This window comes from Neopelma chrysocephalum, unplaced genomic scaffold (assembly GCF_003984885.1).
Source record: "Neopelma chrysocephalum unplaced genomic scaffold, ASM398488v2 Primary Assembly neopelma1_100, whole genome shotgun sequence".
Taxonomy (NCBI): Eukaryota; Metazoa; Chordata; class Aves; order Passeriformes; family Pipridae; genus Neopelma; species Neopelma chrysocephalum.
In genome coordinates this window covers 3,175,534-3,187,231 of record NW_020897763.1, presented here as the reverse complement: position 1 = coordinate 3,187,231, position 11,698 = coordinate 3,175,534, and the positions used below count along the sequence as shown (strand labels likewise).

Here is an 11,698-nt window from a genome sequence, read left to right as displayed (position 1 = left end):
GTGTGTGTGAGTGTGTGTGTGTGTGTGCAGAGCGGGCACAGGCAGCCACCTCCCCTTAAAATCGCTGTATTTTGTAACCAGGACGTGAATCACCCACCCCCAGGTGTGTTTTCGCTCCTGGCTAAGTCAGCCCTGTCTCCTGGGGGAGATGAGCTCCCAAAAATGGGGGGGGACCCGTTTCTTCTCCCTGCAAACAGTCGCTGCCACCGTGGAGGTGGGACCGGGAAGACCCCCCCCCCTCACCGTGTGTGTTATGGGGTTACTGGGAAAGCTGGAACTGGCACCCCAGGGTCTCCTCAGCGTGGCGGGCGCTGGTCTTCCCGGCGCTGGGAGGGGCTGCATTTGGTGAGAGGCACTTTGGAGCGGGGGGAGTTTTGCTCAAGTCAAGCCCCCTCGCAGCTGGTGACCTCCCCAGCCCGTTTGTGGGCGCCTGACGAGGACCCCCCCCCGCGATGGGAGGGTTTGCAGGCCCCCGTCGGGGGATGCCGCACACGCAGGGACCCTTCGGGTCGTGCCGTCCTCGCAGGGCTTTGCCGTGGCCGCTCAGTGGCCTCTGGGGACAAGGAAAGAATGAGGACAAGGGGCAGGACTGCAGCTGCTTCTCCAGGGCAGCAAAGCAGCTGCCCCGGGGACCCCCCTGTGCCCCGAGGGACCCCGAGGGCCAGCCCAGGCTTTGGCTTTGGCTTTGCCGCAGTTCCCCCCCCTCTCCCCGCAGCTGCCACATCGCCTCCATCACGGTGGCCACCGAGCCGCCTAATGAGGGGCTTAGCGCGGATTAGAGGCCGCTCCGTGCTGAGCGGGGCCGGGGGGCTCGCCGCGGGCTTCTGGGGGGCTGCGGGGGCGCGGACGAAGCTCGTGCCCGCCGGCGGGGATGGGGATGGGGGGGGGATGCTGCGGGGGTGTCCCCGCCCGCCCAGCGGGCACCGGCAGATGGGTGAGCGGCGGCGGGTGGGTGGGTGCGTGGGCCGGGAGCTGCCTGCGGGAGACGGGAACATTTTCGCGGCGGAGGGTGGGTGGGTGGGCGGGTGGGTGGCGGCCGGGCGTGCACGAGGCTGCCCGGGCGCTGCCAGGAGCTGCCGCGCACGCCCTGCCCGTCCCCGCGGTGTCCCGGCCCCAAGGGACACGGCCCTGGCAATGACAGCCCCCACCCCCGAGCTGAGCCCTAGGTGGGCGTAGGAGTCCCCCCGCCCCAGAGCACGTGGGGATGGAGGATGTCTCCCATCCTACCCCGGTGAGGGGAGCAGCACTGACCCCCTGCATCCCCACCAGCTCCCTTTCCCCAAACTGCCCCCAAACCACCGGTGTGCAAAGAATGGGGGGTGCTGAGCCCCTCGCGAGGTGAGTCGGGGTGGTGGATGAGCTGAGCGTCCCCAGCTGTCTGGCCGCTGGGATGGGGCTGTGCCACACCTTCCCCAGGGCCGGGATGCTCACTGGGTCCCCAGGTCCCCCCCCAGCTGAAACCCGGATCAGCAAGGGGGGGTTGTGCCCGGTGCTTGGCCCTTCCTGCATCCCTGGGGATGGACGCGGCTGGGAATCGCTCTCTGCTGGCAGGGCCTGGGCTGGTTGAGGCAGGGATGGCGCCGGCTCCGTCCCCTCTGCCCAGGGCTGTGTGTCCCGTTGCTCGCGGGGACGCCGGGGCAGGGAGCACATTCCCCATCCCTCCCACCCCATCCCGTTCCCCCACAGCCCCAGACACCCGCCCGGGCTGTTGGAGGACAGCCACTATTGGGGCTGGCTCGCCCCTGGGGACAATATAAGTTCCCAGCAGGGGGGTTCTGGCTTGATTGGCCGCATCCTGCCTCTCCCCTCGGCGGCGGCCATGCCAGACCCCTCGGTGCAGCCCCCCTCCTCCTCTCCATGCATTAAAAGCCCGGCAGCCCTTCCCCAGCCAGCGCACCAGCCCGTGGAGCCGAGCGGGGCTCTCCCACGCCGAGGAGGAGGGGACGGGGGTACGTCCATGCCGCCTTCCTTTGGCTCCTCCAGCGCCAAGCAGAGCCCCCCCGGGCTGGGGTGAGCTGGGGGGGCCGGCAGGGTTGGGGGCTGGGGGGCTCAGTGCACCGGGAAAGGTTTGATCCGGGAGAAAACGGCAGGAACGGGGGAGCAGCACCCTCAGCCTGGGGTGCAGAAGCTCTGGGCTGGGTCGTTGCTTTTGCTTTTGGTTTGGGAGAGACACGTGGGAGGCCGGTGGGTGCCGGGACCCTCCTCCTGCCCTGCCGGGGGAGCCCCTGCGGACGTGCAGCCCGGTGGGAGGGAGATCCTTTGGGAGTGGACTCTGGCGGGTTTGGATGCGGAGCTGCCAGGAATGTGGGGGTCCTGTGCAGGCAGCCCCTGGGCTCAGGGTCGAGTCACAGGGACCCTGTGGCCTCTGGTCCCCCCCGGATGCTGGAGGTTCAGGAGCAGCATCCTGGGATTTAGTCCTGGGGGTGGGAGCAGCAGTTCCTGGGATCCTGGGGCCATTTTTGCTCAGCTGCTGGGTTTGTTGGGCCAGTGAGCAGCTTCATCCATTGCCTCGGGGCCAGAGCAGGACCCCGACCCCTTCATCACCTCCCGACCCCCTCCCAGGCTCCGTGGGGCTGGGAAAGCCGGGAAGCACGGGAAGCACGGGCAGCCCAGCACGGCCATGGGGCCTCCCCTGCGCAGCCACCCAGCCGAGCGTGAAATGGGCTGAACAGAAAAGGGACGTGGAGCGGCCCCGGGGCCGGGGGCTGTTTGTCCCCCATGAGTAAGAGCAGGGCTGGCTCCAGCCACATCCCAGCTCTGCATCCCGGCCCTCTCTGCTCTCACAGCAACCCCTCCAGGACACCCGGCCCCAGCCCGAGCCGGCCCCGTGTCCCCCAGGATCACAGTCCCCAGGAGCAGTGACCCCAGCCAGGGGCAGGATGTGGAGCCTGGCCTGGCTGGGCATGGCCAGCCTGTGCCTGGGGGCAGCCTGGTCTGTGCCAGCCAAGGAGAGGAGGAAGGCCGAGAAGCCAAAAGCTGACCTGGCCCTCTATGAAAACCTGGACCTGGACAACTACGACCTGACCCTGGACAGCTACGGGGAGATCCTCGACCTGAGCAACTACGAGGAGCTCTACGACTACGGGGACCTGGCTCCCAAGGTGAGGGGGGTGCAGCTGTTCCCGGGGTGAATCCCGAGGTCCAAGGGTCGGATGGGGCACAGTTGGGGAACCAGCCTCTTGCACAAGCCTGCAATCCCTGGCAGCTCTCCCACCGCTCTTGCTGGTGGCAGGAAAGGCTTTACCCGACCCCAAACCTCTGCTTGGTGGGAGTCTCGCTGCAGGAACCTGGACTTGAGGCTTCCAGCATCCCTCTGGAAGGAAAGGGGGGGTGTTGGAGAGCTGGGAGAGCTCTTCGAGGAGGAGCTGTGTTTTCAGGAAGACCTATCCAGTGCCCTCGAGCAGCGCTGCCCACCCTGGAGAGGGGAAGGGCAGGATCTGCTCAGCCTCTCCCCCTCACCCCCGGGCTGTGCTTGCAGATCGAGGTTGGCACCTTGGCTCCTCGCCCCAAGGACCCCGAAACTCTCCCAGACCTGGGTGCCACGGCTGAAACCCCGAAACTGCAGCCTCCAAGCACCGCTGGTCCCATCCACCCAGCGCCCATCCCCGTGCAGGGTGAGTGTGGAGCTCTGGGCTCCTGTGGGATCCATCCACGTGTCCCGGGAGTGGCAGGGCTGGGGCTCTGGAGAATAAGGAGCGAGTTCTCGTGCCACCAGCAGGCAGCAGCAGCTATTTGCTCTGCCAGGCCAGCGAGGAGACAGGGTGTTGGGGGTGAGTCTTCTCACACAGCAGGCAGGAGGGCTGCAGGGAGACATTTCTGGGAAACAAGAGCTCCAGCAAAGCAGCAACATTTTAATGAGCAGAGGCATTGCGACAGTCGGACAGAGTAGCAATTAGATTAGTGACAATTAAAATCCTGTAGCGAGGGATAAATATCTTTATTCATTTTCTGTCACTCAGGACTGGGACAAATTAAGTGGGAGGCAAAGGGAAATTGTTGCCTTGCTGCTTTGAACTCCCCCACTAATGGATGCAGAGTCTTGTGGGAGACTTGGAGGGGAGCTGGGGGGTAGGAGAGGGAGCACGTGTGGGGGGGACATGGCTTTACCCCTCCTGCCCCCCTGCCCGGTGTGCTGGGACCCTCGGGCAGCCGAGACAGATGTTTTGCTCGATGCAAAACTCTTTTCTCTTGTTTTGTTTCATTCAGTGGCCAAACTCAGGGGGCTGGGAGAGCCCTGGGTGTGAGGCTGCTGCGTTTGGCAGCTTTACATCCCCCCCCCCTTTCCCAGGAGAGGGATTTGGCCCTGACCAGCTTGTTTATTAACAGCTGGGAGTGTCTGGTCCTTCCCCGGGTGAGGTGCCCTGGGCTGGTCCTCCAGGGAAGATTTTGGGGCCGTGACAGCTCCGGGTGATAAAAACTCAGTGCACCCACAACGTGGGCAGAGTGGGCGCGTCCCCCCACCTCAGTGCATGCTTTGGGGGGCCGTGCCAAGGGTACCCGTACCCCCCCAGGGCTGCCCAGCTGCCTGCTCTGCCTGTGCATCGGCACCTCCGTGTACTGCGACGACGCCGACCTGGAGCACATCCCGGCCCTGCCCCCGGAGACCACGTACCTGTACGCCCGCTTCAACCGCATCGCGGCCGTGCGCGCCGGGGACTTCACAGGGCTGGGTACGCCGGGGCCAGGGAGGGGCCAGGGAGGGGCCGGGGAGAGACCAGGCACCAAGTGGGGCGCGGGGAATAAACGCTCCTGCCTCTGTCCCTCTTCATCTCCCCCCAGAGAAGCTGAAGCGGATAGACCTGAGCGGCAATTCCATCTCCTGGGCGGACGTGGACGCCTTCCGCCGGCTGCCCAGCCTGCAGGAGCTCATCCTGCCCGAGAACAGGCTGACGGCCCTGCCCGAGCTGCCCCGCAGCATCGTCCGCCTCGACGCCCGGCTCAACAGGATCCCCAGCGCCGGCCTCCGGCCAGAGGCATTCCGGGTGCGTTCCGGGGGGAATCCCGGCGGGTCTGAGCCCAAACCTGCCGTGCCAAGGGGTAAAGGGATGGTCCAGCAGGGCTGGGAGCAGGGCTGGGAGCAGGGAGGTTCATCTGTCCCCTCTCCCCACAGGACCTGAAGCAGCTGCAGTTTCTCCACCTGTCTGATAACCAGCTGGATTTTATCCCGGCGCCGCTTCCCGAGAGCCTGCGCTCCCTGCACCTCCAGGTGAGGTGGGCTCGGACCCGGGTTCGCCTGCACCTGAGTCTGGCAGAGCCCACCTTTCCCTCCTCCTCCCTATCCCTATGATTTGTCCCTTTCCCTGGCCAGAACAACAACATCCGGACGATGCACGAGGACACGTTCTGTGACAGCCAGGACCACAGCCAGGTGCGCAGGGCGCTGGAGGACATCCGCCTGGACGGCAACCCCATCAACCTCAGCCTCTTCCCCGACGCCTACTTCTGCCTGCCCCGCCTGCCCACGGGCCGCTTCTCCTGAGCCCCAGTGCTGGGAAACACGGGGGAGCATTCCCAAACCACCCCAGAGCCCTTGGGCCCCGCTGCCCATGGAAAACGTGGGGTTAAGGCTGCTGTGTTTCGCCCCAGGGTGAGCTCAGTCCCGGGGCAGAGCGTGGATAATAAAATAATAATAAAATAATAATGAAATGAGGACTTTTAAATGCATTCAGTGTCTTGTTCTCGACAGTGAGAGCAGCGGGAAGCCCTTGCCCAGCCCCAGCCCAGCAGCTGCTTTGGGAATGGTGCTGGTTTGCAAAGATGGGACTTCCCTGTGTCCCGTTTCTTCAATTCCCTCCCAGGGCCTTGGGAAGACCCCTCTGTGTCAGCTTTTGGGGTTTCCTGGATAGGGGTCGGGAGCTGTGTTGCTCCAGGGAGGAGATGTTTTGGCCCCATCAGGTTTGACCTGTCCCCAGCTCCATCAGGTGCAATTCCAGAGGGGTGTTGGCACATCCAGGTGTGAGCTGTGGCCACAGCTGGACTGTCCCTGTGTGGTCCCCAAGAGGATGCAACAGAAAAACCCAGCAAAGGGCATCTGGAATCCTCCATCACCTCATCCCAGACCCACAGCAGCCCTGTGGCTCCAGGGACGCTGGGATTTGGAACTGTCCTGGCACTGAGTGGGATCTCCAGCATGAGCCTCTGCCTGGAGGGAGAGTGTCCCTGGGTTTGGGACTGCAGAGAAACCTGGAGCAGCACCAGAGCCTGGAGTCAAACAGCCCCAGGACCAGCAGGAAAATCACTCGAAGAGAGTTAAAATATCTCCTATCAACCCAGCTTTCAACACCCAAAGAGAGCTGCCCAGTGGTGAGATATTTTAAATCTAATGTATTCATCCTCTATATTTTTATACACATGTAACAAACACGCACCGTGAGAGGGATGACACATCCCTGGAGATTCCAAACTCCTGAACCTAAACCACTGAGCTCAGCCCACGTCCTCCAGGCCCGGGGAGGCAAACGAAGGCGGCTGGAGAAAACCTCAGAGGAGGATCCAGGTCCTCACCCAGGGGCACCGGGTGCCTGCGAGGCTGGCACAGCACAGGGAGCGTGTGTGGGCACCCCCCCTCTCCCCTCGCCTTTCTCTCCCATGCAAAACCCAACTTGGACGTGGATATGCTGATCCAAAAGCCAAGGCCCTTGGTAAATGGGAATTTGAAGCTAATCCAGCTTTTCCTTTCAGGCTGGATCTGAAATGTCAGGATTTATTACCGCTGCTGTCGTGTCATCTTCGGAACAGCTGCACCCACGGACCCCCCGTCTGTCCATCCCCACAGCTCTGCTCCTTCCCCATTCATCCTTCCCACACCTTCACTCCATCCTTTCCCCCAGTGACGTCACCTGCTCCCGTGGGATGCAGGATTGCCTCCAGGATGGAGTTGGCCAACTTTTCCCAACAGCACGTCCCGGCCCTTCGCGTTCGTCCCACTAGAGGGCAAGGCAGAGTGTTTGGAAAGGCCCGACCTCAACTTCGGGCTGCGAACTCCCTCTCTGCTGGTTCCCTCCCTCCCTCACGGGGTGGCCTTGGCACCTCTCAGGAATGCCCAGGTGCTGGGAATAGCTCAGGCACTGGGAATAGCCCAGGTGATGGGAGTTGCCAGAGGAAGGATCAGAAGGGGAGAAGGGTTGGTGTCACGGGGAGTAGAGTGAGGTGGGTGCAGGGGTGTCTGTGGGGCTCCTGGATTTCCAGAAACCCAACTTTTCTAAGAGTAATGGGGGCTCTGGGGGGACTCTGCTGGGGGACAGTTGAGGTTCAGGGGGTTTGTCTTGCCTTGTGTGTCTTTTGGGTCCCTCAGCCCCAGGGGAGGAGGGAACAGGCTGGGCCAGCAGATCTTCCTTTGCCCAGAGCTCTGGAGGGGGCTGAGCTGGGGCTGATTTTGGGAGAAGGCTGAGAGGGGCTCAGCCCCACTGTTTGCTGTTATTGACTGTGCAGAGGATGATGGGCAGTTATTGGTTGTGCCCTTGTTGCTGCCGTGGTGGGGCAGGGAACAGCAACACGGGGCAGGGAACAGCAACCCCCTCCTGCCACTGGTCCCACAGCCCTTTCCTGGGGGAAAATCCCATGGGAATGGACTGTCCCCAGGCTGTCCCCCAGCACCCCAGGCTGCCTGGCTGGATCCCATCCTGGAGCCTTCCCCGGGGCTGGGGCTGGCAGTGGGTGTCAGAGAGGTTCTGCCCTCCCGTTCCCCCCATCCCTCCCCCCTCGCCCGGGGAGCATCTCCGTGTGTAATTCCTGCAGCTCGGCTCCCTCCCCCCTCCCCTCTCTGCCTCTCAAGGTCACCTTCCTCGCCTGGGCTGGATTTTCACATATTGATTGCTTGGCTCTCGCAGTGTCGTCTCGGAGAGCTCCCGAGCTCACGCCAGCTCAGCATCTTGCCGCTCTCTGGGAGAAGCTTCTCCATATGGGCCCCCCTCCTCCTCCATCCTGCCCTCCCCCGCCCCACTCTCCTCCCAGCCCCAGCCCTGCATCCTGAACCAGCACCAGAGCACAGACAGGGAAGGCTCCGAGCCTGGAGAGCAGGATCCTTCTCCCTCCCCTGGCTCTCTGTCTCCTGGGGAGCGTGACAGGAGCACGTTCCTTCCCTCGGGCTGATTTAGGAGCTGGGACAGCATGTGACATCCTTGTGGGACTCTGTGGTTGTTTGTGAGCTGCCTTCATCCTCTTCTGTCCTCCTCCTCCCACAGGTTCTCATCCCCCAGGGAGTAAGGAGCTCCCACTCCCTGCTCCCCACCCAAATTTCTTCTCTGTTTTCCTCCCACCTGCGTGACCAGGAACAACCTGGTGTCCCCTGGCCACCATGTGGGGACAGAGCCATCCTCTCCTGTCCCTTTGCAGCTTCTCAGCCAGGGCAGCCCAGGGTTGGGAGGTCGGGGTGAGGAGCAGAGCAGTGGTGGCCAGGTCAGGGATGTGGAGAGCAGCAGGAGGAGGAGGAGGATGGAGGCTTTTAGCCTTCCTGGGCCCCAGGCAAACTGGGAAGAGGCCACATGGATAACACAGGTCTCTGTCTGGGACAGTGGCTGCGTTTGCCTCGGGCAGGCAACCGGTGGGTTCATCAGCCAAGTGCCAGATCGATGGCAGGCTGGAAAAGGGCCACTGCAGTGGGGATGCTGACAAGCTCCTGGCCTCCTCCGGGCCAGAAATCACCCTTAAACACTGCTGGGGAGGAAATGCTGTGGCCCAGCTCACCGAGGGAGCGAGGCAGGGATGATAACAGCGTTATTTATAGCCCTTCCCTGGCTCTTGGCTCGAGGCACTGGTTTGTGCTCCGCGTGCGATCGCTCGGGGCGGCTGTTTGTGCTGCTCCAGGGCTGGACCAGAGCCCTCAGCCACCTCCCACCACCCTGCACCGGGGCTGGCTTCCATGTGTCCCACTCCCTGCCCCCATGCCAGGCAGCTGGACTGGCACCAGGCTCCCCCAGACTGAGCAGAAACTCGTTTTCCTGCCTAATATTCCTGAAGCGTCGCATCCCGAGTGCTCCCAAAGGGCGCCCTGGGCCTGAGGGGTCCCACGTCCCCGGCACTGCTGGAGTCAGGAACAGTGGCCACCCCGGGAGGGCCGTGGGGCTGCTCCAATTCCAGCTCTCTCCCTATTTTTTCTGAAGGATCCCAGTGCTGGGATTCATTAGGTGGGAGCTGTGAGGGCTCTGGAGATGAAAGCGCCGCCCATGAATTATCTCCGGGGTGCAGACAGTTCCCCGGGTCCCTCCAGGGAAACTCAACAATGGAAATACAAGGGGGGGAACTGCTTGGGCTTTTCTTCTCCCCATTTTCCACTTCACCACTGGAAAAAAAAAAAAAAAGGAGGAGGGGAAAAAAGCGCAGCAAAAAAATGAAGAAAACACATTCTTTGCCTTTTCACATCCCCCCACCCCCCATATTGTGAATGTTTAGCGTAAAAATAATCTGTGGAAATTCAGATTTCTCCAGATCAGCCCCTCTCCCTGCAGCACCCCCCGGGGTCTCCAAAGGGATGGGGGCTCTCCTGGCTCTCCCCCCACCCTGCTCCAGAGTGGGGGCCCCGTGCCCTGAGCGGCTCCAGGGTGGGAGATGTGACCAAGACGCTGCTATTATTGGCAGCGACGCGTTAGGGCTTGTCAACAGGAGCCCTGACGCCTGGGAAAGGCTCCGTGTCGGGAGCACGTGTCCCTGGGGAGGGGGGCCCAGCTTAACCCAGTTCCTGCAGAGGGAACAGCTCCCTCTGGGGGGAGGGTGCAGGGAAACCCGGGGGGATGGAGCCGAGGAGGGGGAATCTCTGCTGGAATTGCCTCTCCCAGGGAGATGAGTCGGGCTGGAGGATGCCCGTGGAGTGGGAGCTGATGTCCCTGTTGCAGCCAGGAGTGAGTGTCACCTCCTTGAGGGGGGCGAAAGATGGGTGTCTGTCTCCCCAGAACGAGGGGATTCTCCCCCTGATGGTGATCCCAGATCCTGGATCCTGCCCCCTGAGCATCCTGACCTGTTGCTGCACAGGGCAGAGTCTCTCCAGCATCGTTCCCAAGGTGATCCTGTTCCTGCACACTGAGTGTGCCAAGAGTCTGACCGGGGAGAAATGATGAAAGGGAGGAAAATTCCAATAAGTGGCTTTTCCATGCTGCAATCCAGGCTTCTCCAGAGCTGCTGGGACAAGGACCAGTGTCCTGCTGGGCACGAGGGTCTCCCCCACTGGGAATTCATTCCCCAGCTCAGGGTTTCTCCATTCCTGGCTTCAGATTTATTTTTTTTTTTAATTGGCCTGAAGCCAAGCTCTTCCAAGAGTGATTTGGGGTGGCCAGGCATTGTTTTGGGGGTGCTGCTCCCCTGGGGAAGGGTTTGGAGAGGCAGCAACAGCCAGTGTTGGTGAGCTGTGGAGCCCAAGGGGAGGAGGGGAGCCGAGCTCTGATTGATCGGCGCCTTTTAAAATAACCACCCGGAGCCTGGATCTTCCATTTCTGTAGGATGTGGAAAAACCTGGAGTGGGGGAAGAGAGAAACAGCTTTTGAGCGAGCGAGTGCAAGTATTGCTAATTTATGATCAGAGAAATATATGTTTGAGTTGGAAGATTACAGGGAAAGGACCCGGTGTTCAGCCCATGAGAAATCTGTTTTCTCGAGAGGTTGGGAAAAGGCTTCCCCGCAGGGAAAATTGTGGGAACGCAGAACATGCTTACCCCAAATTGCTGCTTGAGTAATTATTTCTGCCTACCTGTCCCTCCCCTGGTGCTTTCAGCTGAATGGGGAGGTTTGGCTCTGCTGAACAGCCAAAGCCACCGTGCAGCTCCCAAGGGCTGTGCCAGCCCTGTCCATGGGGATGCACTTCCCTGCGAGGCTTTGGGGCTCGCTGCCATCCCAACCCTGCACAGGAGCTTCCCTTTGGCTATTTTTTCCGTGACTGCTTTGTAGGGATGTTGCTTTGTGTCACCACGTGTGCACCCAGCCAGGGACAGGGGATTTGAGCTGTCACTTCCCAGGACGCTTCCCTTGCCGAGGGGGCAGCAGAGACCCCCGGGAGAGCCCCTGTGTGCTGCCAGGATGGGATTTTCCCCCGTGTCCATCCCTGGGGTGAGTGACCCTGGCTGGAGGTTGGAGGGTCACTGGTTGCTGGGGACATGCAGCCCCCCCCCCGCTGTCCTTATCCCCCCGGGCTGTGCTGATGAGGTAATGAGGGTTTTACTGCAGTGGGCCGTGGACAGCTTTGCTAAGCACCGACTCCCAACGCTTCCCGAAGAGCCAGGCAGGCTCCCGGGCACATTAGGAATCGATGCACATCGCAAATGGATTGCCTGTGCTCTCTCTCTCCTCCACCTTTCCGTGCTCTCCGGCTGTCTCTGTGCCTGTCCCCTCCCCAGGGCTGCCAGCTCTGCCCTCCCAGTGCCAGCTCTGGACCCCCCAGCTGATGGGGGCACCAGGGGTGGTTCCCCACCCCCCTGCAGACAGCTCTGTCCCCACCTCTGTCCCACCAGGATGGACCATCAGCTCCAGGGAGGTGTCACCCCCTCGCTGTGCCCCCGGGGACTGGCAGGACAGGCTGGAGCAGGTGACAAGTGTCTGCACAGACCAGCCAAGCAGAGAGAAAAAATGACCCCAGCGAGGGCAGGGATGGGCTCTGCATCTCAACTGAGTCACTGGGAGATGCCAGGTGGTCCCTCCCGTGGGGACCAGGGACCTGTCACCCCCCAGAGCCTCTGTCTGTGGAGGGGGAATGACAGCCACGGTGGCAGCAGGAG

The 11,698-nt window shown here is 62.1% G+C and overlaps 1 protein-coding gene across 2 annotated transcripts; it reads left to right on the top strand.

Moving 5' to 3' along the window:
* Positions 1-5,630, top strand: OPTC (opticin). 2 transcript variants are annotated; one of them, XM_027695204.1, is made up of 7 exons: positions 1-103; positions 2,839-3,101; positions 3,479-3,614; positions 4,512-4,670; positions 4,780-4,982; positions 5,111-5,206; positions 5,309-5,630. In XM_027695204.1, the coding sequence occupies exons 2-7, from the start codon at positions 2,880-2,882 to the stop codon at positions 5,477-5,479; spliced, it is 987 nt and encodes a 328-aa protein (XP_027551005.1). In that variant the 5' UTR covers positions 1-103; positions 2,839-2,879; the 3' UTR covers positions 5,480-5,630. The 2 variants fall into 2 exon arrangements, with proteins under 2 accessions (XP_027551005.1, XP_027551004.1); XM_027695203.1 differs by lacking the exon at positions 1-103 and adding an exon at positions 912-934.
* Positions 5,631-11,698: the final 6,068 nt, after the last annotated feature.